General features: G+C 42.6%; 1 protein-coding gene across 10 annotated transcripts in view; it reads right to left on the bottom strand.

Annotated features, from left to right (window-relative positions):
• CaMKII (Calcium/calmodulin-dependent protein kinase II) overlaps positions 1 to 19283 on the bottom strand; it is a 1009248-nt gene that overhangs the window by 383240 nt on the left and 606725 nt on the right. For all 10 annotated transcript variants that reach the window (XM_067154892.2, XM_067154895.2, XM_067154898.2 and 7 more), the window contains exon 4: positions 418 to 472. In XM_067154892.2, coding sequence (XP_067010993.1) covers positions 418 to 472 — 55 coding nt within the window. The remainder of the gene's footprint in view (positions 1 to 417; positions 473 to 19283) is intronic.

Below are 19283 nucleotides of genomic sequence, written 5' to 3'. Positions count from 1 at the left end.
GTCCTCGTACCAGGTGAATTAACCAATTATAGTTAATATTCCCGACCCTGCCGGAAATCGAACTCGAGTTCCATGTGACCAAAAGCCAGGACGCTAACCCTTTAGCCATGGGGCCGGATATTAAACCTGGTTATGAACCAACACATCTTGACTGATGTTCCTTCCTTACACCACGGAGGACAAAGTTCTGCTGGCTGTTAACCAGCTTGAAGTTCAAATGTAAGACGTAAGATGGCGCCACAGCATAGAGGCGAGATGATACACCATATTTCACCATATTTCCACAGAAATCTCGCTTTTCAAAAATTTGTTGTTGACATCCTTATTCCGAGGTGGTCTTCAATTACAAATGACGGGCATACAACAGGCTAGAGTTTACATGTCACTTAGGAAACAATTTAGATTAATGGTACTTACAAGTCGAAAACCAGATAATGAAAGTGTTCTTCCTGTATGCTGTCGTGAAGTCGAACTGAAACAGACAGAGAAAACAACGGTGTGTAAGTTAACAGCACAAGTGAGAGCAGAGAAAACAACAGTGGCTTTGAACTATATTTTAGGGCAGGAATGCTCAAATTTTTATCCCTGAAATAAACGTCATGAAAGTAATCAATTTTAAGGGGAGGTGGTCGACATTGTGGAGAAAAGTGACATAAAAATAGATAAGATTTGAACTAGAATATCTTACTCCATTTTTGCAATATAACTTCGAAAGTCTGGGAATAGTTAAACTTGTACTTCTTCTTAACTGTTAACATCCTAAAAGTTCTTAATATTACTAGAATATATTGTTATTCTATTTTTAAATATCATACAATTTAAGTTTTAGTTGCATCCCAAATTTGAGGTACACTTTAGTAGATAATGACTGTACTTCAGGAAGTAAAATCTCAGAATCGCGCCTAATAGGCTTGATGTGTGATAACTGACTTCGGTTAGAACAAAAATTATACTTACTTTTTATTTTCAGACATTTTAAATTTCTGATCATGAAAATTACAAAATATATTTTTCGAAAATAAGCCATGTGGGTCACCAACGAATAAATTTGTTGTGTTTAAAGTCTACCTTACAGATGACAGTACACACACATAGAGTATTTAATTTCAGCTCTGTATAGTATATTTAATTGTTCCTTAGTAAAGGGTACCTGACATTTGGGATGGATACTAAAAATTATATTGTACTATATTTAAAAATATAGAATACCTCTTTCCTAGTAATATTAAAAACGTTTATGATGTTAACAGTTAAGAACAATTACAAGCTTACCTGTACTGTGAGAGTTTTTAATTTATATTGCAAAAATGGAGCAAGATATTTTAATTCAAATTTTACCTATTTTTATGTCACTCTTCCCTGTAATGTCGTCCACCTCCCTTTAAGATCTTTAAATCGTGGTTGATCCTGCGAAAACCGCTACGTAATAATATTGGTGTAGAAATACTGACCCGCAGCACATATATTATGAAAAGCGAGTATTCGTAGAGATACTGACCCGCAGCACATATATTATTAAGAGAGTGTGTTCGTAGAGATACTGACCCGCAGCACATATATTATTAAGAGAGTGTGTTCGTAGACATACTGACCCGCAGCACATATATTATGAAGAGAGGGTATTCGTAGGAATACTGACCCGCAGCGCATATATTGTGAAGAGAGAGTATTCGTAGAAAAATCGACCCGCAGCACATATATTATGAAGAGAGTGTATTCGTAGACATACTGACCCGCAGCACATATATTATGTAGAGCGAGTATTCGTAGAAATACCGACCCGCAGCACATATATTATGAAGAGAGTGTATTCGTAGAAATACTGACACGCAGCACATATTATGAAGAACAAGCTTTCCTTGGCAATATTCACACAATATTCACACAGAACCTTACCGACCAACGTTCTAAGGTAAAGTATTTCACGTAGTGTCACATAAAACTAGAAGAATCTAATAAAGCAAATACAATGTTAAGTAAAATATTGCATACCATATCTCACACAAGCAATAAAAAGTAACTGAATATTAATGGTATTGGTTTTACGTCTCACTAACTACTTTTACAGTTTTCAGTGACGCCGAGGTGCTGCAATTTTGTCCCGCAGGAGTTCCCTTACGTGACAGTAAATCTAGCGACATGAGATGGTGTTGGTGGTTGTTGTTGAAAGAGGAAGTACAACTAGGTAGCAATTCTCTCTGAACAATTCACGCGGAAACAAACGTTACAATAAATTTCAAGCTATTTTCTTCTTCTATCGTTTATCCCTCTTGGGGTACGTTGAATCAAGCACTTGTTTGTGTTTTGTTCTTTTCTTAGTGTCCATTATTTCTTCATTCTTTCTAATCTTCGTTTCCTCTCGTTTTCCGAGATAATAGGTTTGGCTTTTAATGTAGATTTGTCGTGGAACCTTATGTTTTTGTCATCATCATCATCATCATCATCATCATCTGTTTACCCTCCAGGTTCGGTTTTTCCCTCGGACTTAGCGAGGGATCCCACCTCTACCGCCTCAAGGGCAGTATCCTGGACTCTTGGTTGGGGATACAACTGGGGAGTATGACCAGTACCTCGCCCAGGCGGCCTCACCTGCTATGCTGAACAGGGGCCTTGTGGAGGGATGGGAAGATTGGAAGGGATAGACAAGGAAGAGGGAAGGAAGCGGCCGTGGCCTTAAGTTAGGAACCATCCCGGCATTCGCCTGGAGGAGAAGTGGGAAACCACGGAAAACCACTTCCAGGATGTCTGAGGTGGGAATCGAACCCACCTCTACTCAGCTGACCTCCCGAGGCTGAGTGGACCCCGTTCCAGCCCTCGTACCACTTTTCAAATTTCGTGGCAGAGCCGGGAATCGAACCCGGGCCTCCGGGGGTGGCAGCTAATCACGCTAACCACTACACCACAGAGGCGATGTTTTTGTCTTTAGTTATAACTTTACCTGTTCGATTAAATAGTGAATTTTTTGTGATTTTTTATTCTACTAGTCTTTTTCAGTTTCTTTAAACCAGTTGGGTTTTGTTTTGTGGTTACGGAAGAAGTCAAAGATTTGTTTGGTTAATCTATTAGAGTTCAGAGGCTGCCTGGCTGAGGTGGTAAAGGCGTGCTCGGCTCGCCTGGAAGGACGTGGGTTCGAATCCCCGTCAGGAAGTCGTAAAATTTAAGAAACGAGATTTCCACTTCCGAAGGTGCGTATGGCCCTGAGGTTCACTTAGCCTACACCAAAAATGAGTACCAGGTTAATTCCTGGGGGAAAAGGTGGACGGGAGTAGAAATAACCACTCTAACCCATCACGTGCCGAGATTAACAATGGTGGAAGCATTTACCTTCCACTCCTCCAAGGGCCTTCATCGCGTGTACGGAGGTGACTTTGCTTTGCTTTATTAGAGTTCATTCTGAGAAGAAGACTGTAAAAATGTATCCTTTTTCGCATAGTATCGGGGAGTTTTTCAGTTATCTTGTAGAGCGTTTCATTGTTGATGTACGTTATTTTATTGTCCTAATTTTTTTGGTCCTTCGATCTTTCTTAAAATTTTCGTTTAGCTCGAGTTTCTTCACCTGGCCTTTGAAATTCATATTCAGTGGTTTCTGATGTGTATAGTGCTTCTGGTTTATCACTGTTTTATAATGCTGAATTTTTGAACGCCATGAAAGGGATTTCTTGTTGTATGTATCTTTTATTAGTTGGAAGGCCAGTTCAAGTTTATTTTTCCCGGCTTCTATTTCTTTGCATTCCACAGCATTCCAAGTAATCCATTCCCCGAGATATTTGAATTCTTTTACTATTTCAATCTTTTGTTCTTGAACTTCGAGGTATTTACGTTGGTTTTTGTTGTTTATTAAACTATTCATTGAACGGAGGAATTTTAAAATAATTATATAATGATAAAATGTGATTTTGTTAAGCCGAATATGACACTGCAATCTTGAAACTGGCGTACTTGAGAACCTGCAAGTACCAGCGGACTGATCCGGGATCAAAACCGCCAATTTGAGCTCAGAATGAAAATGCTCGTTCTCCCTGACTGGAGAAGCAAGGCATATGCAATACAGAGAAGTGCAATAATCAACAGGTCTACAGTCGTGTTCATGAGCACTGTGACATTCCTTACAGGCTACATATACTATGAGTATATATGACTCTGTCAGCATTTTGTTGTTTCAGGGAAAACAAAGAGAAATTCTTTACGGACACTTTGCTCAGCGTCTTCAGAAGAGACAACATGACTTCTCTAATAATGACTGTTTGAACTAGAACCCCGTGTGGGTGGGAGCAGTAGAGTAACATGCACGGTATCCTCTGCCTGTCATAAGAGGCGATTAAAGGGGGCCCCAAATACTCAACTTTGGAGTGCGGGGCTGAGTTCTGGCATTGCTTCCACTTACTTGTGCCAGGCTCCTCACTTTCATCTATCCTATCCGACCTCCCTTGGTCAACTCCTGTTCTTTTCCGACCCCGACGCCATTAGGTTTCCGAGAGCTAGGGAGTCTTTCATTTTCACGCCCTTCGTAGCCCTTGCCTTTCTTTGTACGATACCTTCATTTTTCGAAGTGTCGGATCCCTTCCATTTTTTCTCTCTGATTAATGTTATATAGAGGACGGTTGCCTAGTTTTACTTCCTCTTAAAACAGTAACCACCACCACCACCACCACCACCACCACCACCACCACCACCACCACCACATTTGAACTTGGAGCATCTATTCTACGTATATAAAATCCCTAATTCTGTCAGTCACTCACAGCGAAGGTTTCAACAGCTGAAATAGGTACCAGTTATAGCGTGTTATGTCTCCTTTATAAGGACAATAGAATGAACATCTCGAACCATGAGTTTTGTATTAAAAAGTACGTTTCTATAACCGAAGTAGTTATCGCATATTCGCCATTATGACGTAGGTACACACCTAAATCTATCAGTATGATGTCGAACTGCATACATCCTGGCTTCTGTTGCATTCCACAAATATACTTAAACTGCTACCAGTTAAGGGTTAAAAGAACAATGGGATGATCACCATCAAACCTGAACTGTCCAGTGATAAATACAATCTTTCAGTGAAATGAATGCACAATTTTTTTTCCATTCTGGGGGTTATCTTTATCGATAACCACCAGATAGAGAAACCCACCAGATGGCCATGATCGTTGACGCGTCAAGCATATTTCTAACCACCAGACAGAGAAAACCACCAAGTGACCATGATCGTTGACGCGTCAAGTATATTTTTCCATTCTGGGGTTTATCTCTATCGATAACCACCAGATAGAGAAACCCACCAGGCGGCCATGATCGTTGACGCATCAAGTATATTGTTTTCCATTCTGGGGTTTATCGATAACCACCAGATAGAGAAACCCACCAGGTGGTCATGATCGTTGACGCGTCAAGTATATTTTTCCTTTCTGGGGTTTATCGATAACCACCAGATAGAGAAACCCACCAGGTCGCCATGATCGTTGACGCGTCAAGTACATTTGGTCTGACACTGTGGTTAGCACGTTCGAGTTCCATTCGTTCAAAATATATTTACCATCCGAATGTTGGCCGGAAGGGTAGTGGAGATGGTGTTATAGAATATCTAATCATCACAATGCGTGCCAAAATCCTGGATTAAATTCCAAACCTCTCTGCAGTGCTCATATGCAGCGAGGGCATACGACGCTGTTGACGGTGATTCGTTTTGGACAGTCGTTTGTAACTTTCTCAAGAGTACGCAGATCCATAGACGTCAAAGTACAACTCCCAAGTACGAATGCACTCAATATGCTTTGTAAGGAAATACCAGTCGAACGCTGTATACAACCTGGAAAGTGTAACTTTTATTCATAAAATATATTAACAGTCCGTTTAGATATTCCAATTACTTTATAAAGAGTGATGATGATCTAAGTCATCGGCTCCTAATGGTACGAAATGCAATGACAATTAAGAAGTTCAAAATTATCCACTGACCGCAATAAAAAACATGTGATGAAGAATGAATGGATGGATATGAATTTAAAACAATCAGTGGATCTGACCCAGAAACAATCATAAACAAAAGTATTGCTGAGCAAGGGACTGCTTCCAAAGCACACTCCTGAATCGAGGATGCTTGTTGTCGAATGGGGTCCAAAATTGAGGTCAACGGCCCCTCATAATGGTACTTATCGCTAGTAAAGTAGAACCATGATATTTGTCATATTGCGGTACTAATGAAAAATAGTGTAGACTCACGGTGTTCCACACATTATAATTATTATTATTATTATTGTGATTTTACGGCCGCATTGGACCACTGTAGTCAATTTCTGTCCGGTCTTCTATGATGCTTTGTTTTTTTTATTTTCTGTTCTTCCAGCACTTCTTCATTCTATCTGATCTTCGTTGTCGTTATTCTTATGAAAACACCCTTTTTGTTATTTCTCTTTTATCACATTTTGGTAGGAACCTAACTTTGCTATTCTTCAATTTACTTACTTTGTTTGATTTATTCTTCCACACATTATTGTACCTCGCACACATAGCGCAGACCTATGGTGTTCCTCACATAGTGTGTACTAATCACAGGCAACGCCCAGACCTGTGGTGTTTCTCACAATGGTACTAATCACGGGTACTGGAAAACCCGTACTGATTCACCCTCTGTTGCTACTAATCACAAACCTACTGTGTACCTAACATAGTGGTACTACTCGCAAGTATAGGCGACCCATGGTGTTCCCCGCGTGATGGTACTAATCACAAGTAGTTTCATCGTTCTAATACAATCATCTCTTGGTCGCCCATTTTAGTCGCCTCTGATGACAGGCAGGGGATACCGTGGGGGTATTCTTCGTCTTCTTCCCCATCCACAGGTTTCCTTTATAAAGAGTCGACTGTAGTATACACGCCTATGTACTAGTACATTATAAAACTTCCGACATACTTGCGACTGTTGTTTATTCACGTGACCGAGCTCGATAGCTGCGACCAGTATCCAGTATTCGGGAGATAGTACCTTCGAACCCCACTGTCGGCAGCCCTAAAGATGGTTTTCTGTGGTTTCCCATTTTCACATAAGGCAAATGTTGGGGCTATACCTCAATTAAGGCCACGGCTGCTTCCTTCCCATTCACAGCTCTTTCCTGTTCCATCGTCGCCATAAGACCTGACTTTGTCGGTGCGACGTAAAGCCACTTGTAAACAAAAACAAAAAAAAAATCATTTTCGTGAAAGTAATACTTCATCACAGCGCGCTTTGAAATATAATTTTAGTCTTCAGCGTTACGGGGGCCATGACTACGGCAATCGAGGGCACGTGCAGACACACTCAGTTTTAACACAAAAGTTTCGAGGACGACCACGCAGCGACACAGTCGTTCCCTCCAGCTCCAAGAGTTAAATAGAATTTCATTTGTGTGCGCAGCACCGAAAACGGAAAGTTTTGAGGCACTTTCGAGACTCGTTCTCACTTAATCTCTCTTTCTCCGAGTCAAGTGACACCATCTAAACTTGCTACTCACGGAGCAACATCCACAGGCAAGAAGACATTAGAATACTAAAGAAGAAACGAGATGCCTTTTTTCTCTTTATGGAAAAACCTACATAACAGCACTATGTTGAATATACTGAACTTCACACTGCATGTTGATACAGGCCAGAGTGCTTGATAATAATCGATGAATTACTGGAAGCAGTCTTAGACTTTTTAAATAAATAAATACATACATAAATAAATAAATAAATAAATAAATAAATAAATAAATAAATAAATAAATAAATAAATAAATAAATAAATAAATAAATAAATAAATAAATAAATAAATAAATAAATAAATAAATAAATAAATAAATAAATAAATAAATATTGTCCGCCTCTGTGGTGTAGTGTTTAGCGTGATTACCTGCCAGCCCCGGAGGCCCGGGTTCGATTTCCGGCCCTGCCACGAAATTTGAAAATTATTTGCTATTTGCTTTGCGTCGCACCGACACAGATAGGTCTTATGGCAACAATGGGACAGGAAAAGCCTAGTAATGGGAAGAAATCGGCCGTGGTCTGAATTAAGGTACAGCCCCAGGATTTGCCTGGTGTGAATATGGGAAACCACATAAAACTATCTTCAGGGCTGCCGACAGTGCAGTGGGATCCGAACCCACTATCTCCCGGATGCGAGCTCACAGCTGCGCGACCCTACCCCATGGCCAACTCGCCCGGTAATTTGAAAAGTGGTACGAGGGCTGGAACGGGGTCCACTCATCCTCGGAGGTGAGTTGAGTTGAGGAGGGTTCGATTCCCACCTCAGCCATCCTCGAAGTGGTTTTCCGTGGTTTCCCCACTTCACCTCCACGCAAATGCCAGGATGGTACCTAACTTAAGGCCATGCAGCAATGCAAAGGAACTGATAAAAGGACCAAACAAGGAACATACAAAAGAACTGTTTGAAACTCAGCAGAGAAAGTATAAGATGGGTAGTAAGGCTGTTGACAGGACACTGTAATCTGAAAAAAAAACACACACCTACATAGAATTGGAGTAATAAGAGACTACATATGTAGGAAATGCAATGAAGCAGAGGAATCAGTTGAGCACATACTTTTCGAATGTGAAGCGCTGGGTAGAATCAGACTCTCTAGTCTAGGACTACAACGTAAAGAGAGAAAAAATCCAAGAAGACCCAATAAGAACAACCTGTAGTTTTGTGAAGGGAGCAGGTATATTTAGGTGGAAATGAAGGAAAAACATGGTAGCAAAAGATCTTAGAGGTCGACGATAATTAGGAACTAATATTTAGAGCCCCCATGAAGAAAAGAAAAACAACTTAAGGCTACGGCCGCTTCCTTCCCTCTTCCTTGTCTATCGCTTCCAATCTCCCCATCCCCCACAAGGTCCTTGTTCAGCATAGCAGGTGAGGCCGCCTGGCGAGGTACTGGTCATCCTCCTCAGTTGTATGCCCGACCTAAAGTCTCGCGCTCCAGGACACTGCCCTTGGGGTGGTAGAGGTGAGATCCCTCGCTGAGTCGAGGGAAAAACAACCCTGGACGGTGAACGGATAAAGAAAAGAAAAGAAAGAAAGAAAGAAAGAAAGAAAGAAAGAAAGAAAGAAAGAAAGAAAGAACAAGAGGCTTAATACTACACCTAAATGATAATGGTTTAGTGTTTTCTTTCCTTACAATAATTTTCATATTTTCTGTTATTATCGTCTAAATTGTAAAAATTCGGGTTCGTTGTGGTCAATCAACGCTTTGTGAATTGATGACTTTTCTCTTTTTTTTTTTTTTTTGAATTTGCTTTGCGTCGTACCGACACACATAGGTCTTATGGCGACGATGGGACAGGAAAGGGCTAGGTGCGGGAAGGAAGCGAGGTACAGCCCCAGCATTTTCCTGGTGTGAAAATGGGAAACCATGGAAAACCATCTTCAGGGCTGCTGACACTGATATATTTTGAATATGTGTGTAATATAGAACCAGAGGCAAAAGTCCTTCGTTGGAAGTACGTATATTTAGTCATATTTCCCAATTTTGGGTCATATTCAGCTATTTTCAAGAGCATATTTACCAACATATTTCAGCAATTTTTAAGTCTTAAACATCAGAACCCTAATTAGTGTTATTAGACTATTATTTTTATTCACCAACAAGAGAGTCTCGTAAAGTGTGAGGGATGGCTAATGTCTACAGTGTATAACAAAGGCAGAGCGGCAAACACTGGAGAGAGAGATAAAATTGGCGCTGAATAATGAGTGTAATTATTATTAAGAGCCGGTAGTGGCGCTCGCCTTATCAGCGTGACGTCACGGACTACTAACGAGGCCAGGCCAGGCCAGGGCGTACGCACACACTGCAGGCTGCATGCCGCACTGCCGCTGTCAGAACTGCCGCGCATGTCGTTAGCATGGGTCATAACACGTCGCGACGAAAAATTGAATGTGTCCAGCAATATGATCTAGGGCAGCGTTTTTCAACAGGTCGTTGTCTGGTGGTATGCGGCGAGGTAAGTAGGTAACATCGGAAAACATGAATGAAAAAACATTAAACAAATCCTTAGAAAAATTTAAACTAAAAATAACTATAAAGAAAACAAAATTCATGATACCAGACAAATAGAAGCCTACAGGTAGAAACGACTTAAAATTAAATAACACTCCGCCAGAACAAGTCACAGAAATCTCCTATTTGGGTAGAGTTACTATCTCTGATGACAGGTCCCTTTCAGAAATCAGAAAAAACCGAGCTCGATAGCTGCAGTCGCTTAAGTGCGCCCAGTATCCAGTAATCGGTAGATAGTGGGTTCGAGTCCAAGTGTCGGCAGCCCTGAAGATGGTTTTCCCTGGTTTCCCATTTTCACACCAGGCAGATGCCGGGGCTGTACCTTAATTAAGGCCACGGCTGATTCCTTCCACTTCCTTTTTTTTTTTTTGCTAGGGGCTTTACGTCGCGCCGACACAGATAGGTCTTATGGCGACGATGGGATAGGAAAGGCCTAGGAGTTGGAAGGAAGCGGCCGTGGCCTTAATTAAGGTACAGCCCCAGCATTTGCCTGGTGCGAAAATGGGAAACCACGGAAAACCATTTTCAGGGCTGCCGATAGTGGGATTCGAACCTACTATCTCCCGGATGCAAGCTCACAGCCGCACGCCTCTACGCGCACGGCCAACTCGCCCGGTCCTTCCACTTCCTAGGCCTTTCCTATCCCATTGTCGCAATAAGACCTATCTGTGTCGGTGCGACGTAAAGCAAAAAATCAGAAAAAGAATAGTGGTAACAAAACAAGCCTTCCGAAATGAGGAAAAACGAAATGGCGTATGGCTTTTAGTGTCGGGGGTGTCCGAGGACATGTTCGGCTCGCCAGATGCAGGTCTTTTGATTTGACTCCCGTAGGCAACCTGCGCGTCGTGATGAGGATGAAATTATGATGAAGACGACACATACACCCAGTCCCCGTGCTAGCGAAATTAACCAATGACGGTTAAAATTCCCGACCCTGTCGGGAATCGAACCCGGGACCCCTGTGACAAAAGGCCAGCACGCTAATCATTTAGCCATGGAGCCGGACTCCGAAATAAGGAAAACTTACTGCTAAACAATCATCGCGGTTTGGAGATCAGAAAATCATTTCTCAAGGCCTTTGTTTGGAGTATGCTACTTTATGGATGCGAAAGCTTGATATTAGGGAAACATACATACATACATACATACATACATACATACATACATACATACATACATACATACATACATTACATACATTATCATTATAGACTGTTATGCCTTTCATGTTTCAGTCTGCAAACCTCTGTGAATTTACTAAACGTCGCCACAATCCTCGATACGCAACTAGTGTTGTGGCCTCATTTAGTTCTATACCTCTTATCTTTAAATCGTTAGAAACCGAGTCTAACCATCGTCGTCTTGGTCTCCCTCTACTTCTCTTACCCTCCACAGCAGAGTCCATTATTCTTCTAGGTAACCTATCCTCCTCCATTCGCCTCACATGACCCCACCACCGAAGCCGGTTTATGCGTACAGCTTCATCCATCGAGTTCATTCCTAAATTAGCCTTTATCTCCTCATTCCGAGTACCCTCCTGCCATTGTTCCCACCTGTTTGTACCAGCAATCATTCTTGCTACTTTCATGTCTGTTACTTCTAACTTATGAAAAAGATATCCTGAGTCCACCCATCTTTCGCTCCCGTAAAGCAAAGAAGAAACAAATCTTGAGACTGCAGAAGTGTGGTTTTGAAGAAGAATTACAAAAACAAGTTGAATGGATAAAAAAAACTAATGGCCTTGTTTTAAAATACGGAAAAGAGGATCGATGTTTGTTAAATACGATAAAGAAGAGCAACATAAAGTTTCATGGACACGTATTGAGACATGACTCTCTTCTCCAAACTATCATTGAAGGTAAAATACTGGGAAAGAGTCCCAGGGGACGACCATGTATGTGATATCAAGAACTCCGTCGGTCAATTGGCATGTGGTACATATAGCAGCATGAAGAGGCTAGCAGAAGATCGTCAGATGTGGCTACAGCGTCAAGGCATTGCCTTTAGTAGATGATGAGGATGCATGGTACCTTTATATCTCAAAAGAAATCCTTTTGTAAGTCTGCTACCTACTGGGAGGGGAACGAACGAAGAGCTTTGAAATGTATCGGGACGGCAGTTTGAAAAGCTGAGTGAGACAAAAATGGGGGAAATGTTAAAACATTATGAAATACAAGTCCGCCTCTGTGGTGTAGTGGTTAGTGTGATTAGCTGCCACCCCTGGAGGCCCGGGTTAGATTCCGGGCTCTGTCACGAAATTCGAAAAGTGGTTGAGGGCTGGAATGGGGTCCACTCAACCTCGAGAGGCCAACTGAGTAGAGGGGTTGCGATTCCCACCTCAGCCGTCCTCGAAATGGTTTTTCGTGGTTTCCCACTTCTCCTCCAGGCAAATGATGGGATGGTGCCAACGGACAATGCCTACTTGGAGGCAGACATGAAATCAAACAATGCAGAATTATTCACAGAGACATTAGAAAACGCAGGTTAAGATTCTATGGACATATTAAAAGAATGCATCCAGATAGACTTACCAAACAAATACCAGGTGTATGCACAAGTCTCTTCCGGTTTCACTAAGAGATGGCGCCAGCGAACAGTACGTAGAATATGAATTTGACACATATGTCAGTTTGTTCGCCCGACATTAACCTACCAACACCCACAAGCTGAGTCCGCCAAACACTAGCGTCTGTGTTGTATCGTTCAATGATCATATCGACGTTTGTGCCTGAAAAAGAACATTTGTGGCACGCAGTGCTTTTCTTATTGAGTCAAAAGAAAAAGGCTGGGGAAAGTCATCGTTTGTTGGTAGTAACATATGGGGGACACGCTCCATCGATCAGAACATGTGAGACATGGTTTCGACAATTTATTTATTTTTTTTTTTTTTTGCTAGTTGCTTTACGTCGCACCGACACAGATAGGTCTTATGGCGACGGTGGGACAGGGAAGGGCTAGGAGTGGGAAGGAAGCGGCCGTGGCCTTAATTAAGGTACAGCCCCAGCATTTGCCTGGTGTGAAAATGGGAAACCACGGAAAACCATTTTCAGGGCTGCCGACAGTGGGGTTCGAACCTACTGTCTCCCGAATACTGGATACTGGCCGCACTTAAGCGACTGCAGCTATCGAGCTCGGTGGTTTCGACAATTTAAAAGTGGTGATTTAAATGTGAAAGACAGTACGCTCTCGTAGACCACAAAAGTGCGAAGACGAGCAATTGCAGGCGTTACTGCAGATGACACAATTCAACCTCAACGCTATCGCCACCAAATGATTAATTTAAATCACACATTGATCGAAATACGACCGGAATGGGCCAGTCGACACTGCAAAGTGATTTTATTACACAACAATGCGCCCTGTTGCACAGAAAAACCAGTGAAGGACACCTTGAAATCGCTGGGATGGGACATCCTTCCGTACCCGCCGTACTGCCCCGACCTGGCGCCATCTATCACCTCTTCGCATCAATGGAACACGCAGAGCAGCACTTCAGCAATTTCAACGGAGTTGGAAAATGGCTCGACGAATGGTTTGCCGCAAAAGACAAGCAGCTTTCTAGGCATGGCATTCATAACTTACCTGAAAGATTGGCGAAGTGTGTAGAAGCCGCTGGCCAATATTTTGAATAAACGAAAAATGAATTTCCCTTGAAAATTACGTGCTTTCCCGGCAAAAACTTCTGCATACACCTGGTAGTCGAATTCTATAAAAACAGGAGTAAAGCTAAACCAAACACAATGAAATGGATTGGCAAAAGTAAAGCCGATTTGAAACAGACACTAGCTTTCAGAAATGACAAGTTGACCAAGAGGAAAGACCAAAGACTGGAACAAGCTGGTCTGAAGACAGAACGGAAGCCCTCAGTAAAGGAATGAAAGAAATATGGGCACAGAGGAAGTCAAATTCACGCCCCTAAGTAATTTGCGTAGTCCTAAGCGGCTTATTCGCATATATAATAATTATATGGGTCTACATTACGGACATGCAGCGGTAGTCTAATTAGCACTAATGGTAGAATACAGGCACTCAGTTATGTGAGTCGTTATCATGAGTTGGCAATAAATTCTACATCAAACATTAGAAGTATGGTATTGCTGTGTTCATATAACATCGTTGATAGATACTGCGTATCAATTATATGGTTCTAAAATGTGTGTAACTGCGTGGAGAGCGAGATATCCACCTCATTCAAATTATTTCAGTAGGTATTAAGGTAAGATCATAAGTAGAGTCCGGATTATTAGGTGCTGATAGGTTAGAATGCAAACTTACTTAAGCCAGTAACAAGTATACCCTACACTGTACAACGGCTATGCTATGAGATCTGCATAGATATTAGGGGTACAGCCTATAGAGCTCCCTGAATTTATGCTACTCTTCCTACATTATGGTACAGCGGGTTGCATGACACTTCCTTCAAACCAAATTATTTTGCATTCTAACCTATTACTACCTACAAATCCGAGGTATGCTCATAAGTTAGGATATCGTCAGTCCATGAAACAGGTAAACGGAGTTCAAGCTTCCTTCCCCCTTCCTTGCCTCACCCTTCAGATCTTTTTTTTTTTCTTTTTGCTAGTGGCTTTACGTCGCACCGACACAGATAGGTCTTATGGCGACGATGGGATAGGAAAGGGCTAGGAGTTGGAAGGAAGCGGCCGTGGCCTTAATTAAGGCCCAGCCCCAGCATTTGCCTGGTGTGAAAAATGGGAAACCGAGCTCGATAGCTGCAGTCGCTTAAGTGCGGCCAGTATCCAGTATTTGGGAGATAGTAGGTTCGAACCCCACTGTCGGCAGCCCTGAATATGGTTTTCCGTGGTTTCCCATTTTCACACCAGGCAAATGCTGGGGCTGTACCTTAATTAAGGCCACGGCCGCTTCCTTCCCATTCCTAGCCCTTTCCTATCCCATCGTCGCCATAAGACCTATCTGTGTCGGTGCGAGTAAAGCAACTAGCAAAAAAATGGGAAACCACGGAAAACAATCTTCAGAGCTGCCGACAGTGGGATTCGAACCCACTATCTTCCGGATGCAAGCTCACAGCTGCGCGCTCCTAACCGCACGGCCAACTCGCCCGGTCCTTCCGATCTTCCCATTCCCAACGAGGTTTCACTTCAACATAGCAGGCGAGGCGGCCTGGGCGAGGTACTAGTGTTCCTCTCCACTTGTATCCCCGACCAAATGTCTCACGCTCCAAGACACTTCCCTTGAGCCAGTAGAGGTGGGATCCCTCGTGAGTCCGGAGGGAAAACCAACCCAGGAGGGTAAACGGATTAAATAAATAAATAAATAAATAAATAAATACAAACAGCGCACAGTAGAATCGATTTGCGTACACATATACTTAGGGTACGTGCATATATACCGTGTAGATATTTATATTTGTATTTATTATGTAACATGGTTACATTGGCGCTTAGAATTTTGCTTTGATTCAGATTTCATTTTAGAGCCTCAGTGGCTCAGACGGCAGCGCGTCGGCCTCTCACCGCCGGGTTCCGTGGTTCAAATCCCGGTCACTCCATGTGAGATATGTGCTGGACAAAGCGGAGGCGAGACAGGTTTTTCTCCGGGTACTCCGGTTTTCCCTGTCAACTTTTATTCCAGCAACTCTCTCCAATATCATTTCATCTGTCAGTCATTAATCATTGCCCCAGAGGAGTGCGATAGACCTCGGCAGCCGGCACAATTTCCATCCTCGCCGCTAGATGGGGCTTCAATAATTCCATCCCTGACCCGGTCAAATAACTGGAAAACTGGCTGAGGATTTTTTTTTTGAAATTTTGTTTTAATGCTCCTCGTCTCGAGTTTACTAAGGTGCCACTTTCACAAAACACAGACCTAAAAGCAGGTTAACTAAAAAAACGAACGGGGAAGATTTTAAATTCGAAAGTTTTTATTCTCTCCAGAGCTGCACAACTAGTCTTAATATTCAACTGTTTTGATCTAGCATCATCACATACTTTTATTATATTTGCAATTGTATTGCGAAACTCACTACGAATAATTTTATGATGCTTCCGTTTACTTGATACTGGCATCGAAGTTGACTCACCCACTTACAAATAGCGACTGATTTCCTCATGCACACTCTATGGTTATAAATCCCTATCATCCAGGAGAGGCCCAAGGACAGGGGCTGAACAAGGAAGACTTGAAAGGAGACGAGCTGCTCGGCTAACTGGCATGGTGCTGTCAGTGGAGAGATGGCGTAGTATGCCATTAGTAAGCGAATAAGTTTGAGTGGTGTCTTTAAAAGTAGGAAGGATTGCAATATGAAGATAAAGTTGGAGCTCAAGAAGAGCAACTATGGCAAATATTCGTTTATGGGAAGGGGAGTTAAGTTAAGGATTGGAATTACTTACCACGGGAGATGTTCAATAAAAATCCAATCATTTAAGAAAAGGGTAGGAAAACAACAGATAGGGAATCTGCTACCTAGGCGACTGCCCTAAATGCAGACCAGTAGTGATTGATTGACTGAAGTTCCACGTTATTTTCAGACACAAACTGTATGAGGTTGCACAGTATAAACAGACTGCGCAAAATAAAACTGGCCTGGAAAATATTTATAAGACTGGTAGGGAATTGACATTGTATTTGTTAATGAACAGGAGAAGCGCCCATCACAGGAAATGCTGGAAACCGTGATTTCGATGCACCAATCTGTTACTGTCAAATGTCTGCGCGTACGCATCTCCTGAGTACGTCGCTGTGCCATTACGAGTGAGAGGAGCAAGCATGTTTAGTGACCAGTTGAATGGTGCTCAGGGGTGAAAGTTCCTTTTGGGGATCATTGTAACTAGCTAGGTGTTAATATAAGGAAAGATCTTCATTAGGGTAATCACATAAATGGGATTGTAAATAAAGGGTACAGATCTCTGCACATGGTTATGAGCGTGTTTAGGGGTTGTAGTAAGGATGTAAAGGAGAGGGCATATAAGTCTCTGGTAAGACCCCAACTAGAGTATGGTTCCAGTGTATGGGACCCTCACTAGAATTACCTGATTCAAGAACTGGAAAAAATCCAAAAGAAAAGCAGCTCGATTTGTTCTGGGTGATTTCCGACAAAAGAGTAGCGTTACAAAAATGTTGCAAAGTTTGGGTTGGGAAGACTTGAGAGAAAGAAGAAGAGCTGCTCGACTAAGTGGTATGTTCCGAGCTGTCAGCGGAGAAATGCCATGGAATGACATTAATAGGCGAATAAGTTTGAGTGGCGTTTATAAAAGTAGGAAAGATCACAATATGAAGATAAAGTTGGAATTCAAGAGGACAAACTGGGGCAAATATTCATTTATACGAAGGGGAGTTAGGGATTGGAATAACTTACCAAGGGAGACGTTCAATAAATTTCCAATTTCTTTGAAATCATTTAGGAAAAGGCTAGGAAAACAACAGATAGGGAATCTGCCACCTGGGCGACTGTCCTAACTGCAGATCAGTAGTGATTGATTGATTGAAAATAGCGCTTGCTCATTGACGAGTGTTATGCGAAACTCGACTCGTGGAAAACATGTGCGGAGTGTTTGCGCAAGAGTTTAAGACTAGAAGTGTTTTTGGCAAAACCTCCAGCAAAGTCTGCAATGCAGAACTTAGTGGCGGAATTGCACGAAACGGGCTCTTTAGCGAAGAAAATCGCTAACTATCCGAAAAGAGTTTGATCACCAGAAAACATTCTTCGAGTGAAGGAAAGCCTGGAACGAAGACCGACGAAATCTCAGCGCCGTTTATCTGTGCAAGTGTGATTTAAGAGATCGTCGTGTTGGAACATTATCAAAAAGGACCTGCATCTGTATTCCTACAAATTTACTGATGTGCAAGCGTTAAGCCTTCACGTGTTGATTGCTTTTTTATTATTTTTTTTTTGCTTTACGTCGCACCGACACAGATAGATCTTATGGCGACGATGGGTTAGGAAAGGCCTAGGAATTGGAAGCAAGCGGCCGTGGCCTTAATTAAGGTACAGCCCCGGCACTTGCCTGGTATGAAAATGGGAAACTACGGAAAAACATATTCAGGGCTGCCGACAGTGGGGCTCGAAGACACTATCCCCCGATTACTGGATACTGGCCGCACTTAAACGACTGCAGCTATCGAGCTCGGTTTCACGTGTTGAGTTCTGCCAGTGGTTTCTGAGTGAAGTGGGGTCACGACTTTTGGATTCTCAGTTTTTCATTTCTTCATACGAAGCAATTTCCAGCATCTGTGATGTTGAAAAAAGGGGTAATCTCACGTCAGTTCTATTGAAATATTTTCCGGGCCCTTTTTACCTTGCCCACCCGGTATATGAACTGAGTTGGCCCCATGGTCTTATAGACAGAATGACAGTAGTTGACAAGAAACAAATATCCAAACGATTTCCCTACGCCAGCGAAATCTGTGTGGGGCCGGTCGTGTCATCACTGGGAGGCCGGCCTTCTTCTCACTGGGGGTGATGGCACGGCCGGACAGGTTGTTAGCTTATCCTTCTTTGATTGTTGTATGTATGTATGTATGTATGTATGTATGTATGTATGTATGTATGTATGTATGTATGTTGGGTATTCAGCCCGAAGGCTGGTTTGATCCTCTGCAGCTCCGCCAACAGCTGTTATAAATAGCCTAGGCGTCACTGAAGAGGCGTAGTAGGGAAATGAGGAGTGAGGTAGTTTCCCGTTGCTTTCCTCACCGAACCAGCCGTTGCTATTACATATCAGTCTGCCAAGCCCACTGAAATGCATGCACCAACCGACCCTATGAGCGATATTTTCACACCATTCATAACAGGGACTGGCTGCATAAGCAATGGTATTACTAGCATCACTCATACCTCAGTCACTTTCACATTGTCAAAGCCAAGGATGAGACTGAGACAGGTCAATGAAAGAAACAAATTTGATGTTGCCCATACCAGAAGACATAGTGCACTGTAAACACTACATGTCGCCAGCAAAGGCATATATTAATATTATTTCTTGCTTTTGTGTTCAAAAGCCGGCCCCGTGATGTAGGGGTAGCGTGCCTGCCTCTTACCCGGAGGCCCCGGCTTCGATTCCCGGCCAGGTCAGGGATTTTTACCTGGACCTGAGGGCTGGTTCGAGGTTCACTCAGCCTACGTGATTAGAATTGAGGAGCTATCTGACGGTGAGATGGCGGCTCCGCTCTAGAAAGCCAAGAATAACGGCCGAGAGGATTCGTCGTGCCGACCACACGACACCTCGTAATCTTCAGGCCTTCGGGCTGAGCAGCGATCGCTTGGTAGGCCAAGGCCATTCAAGGGCTGTAGT

This window comes from Anabrus simplex, chromosome 10 (assembly GCF_040414725.1).
Source record: "Anabrus simplex isolate iqAnaSimp1 chromosome 10, ASM4041472v1, whole genome shotgun sequence".
Lineage (NCBI taxonomy): Eukaryota > Metazoa > Arthropoda > Insecta > Orthoptera > Tettigoniidae > Anabrus > Anabrus simplex.
Note: the sequence above shows the minus strand (reverse complement) of the source record. Positions and strands in the feature narration are given on the sequence as shown.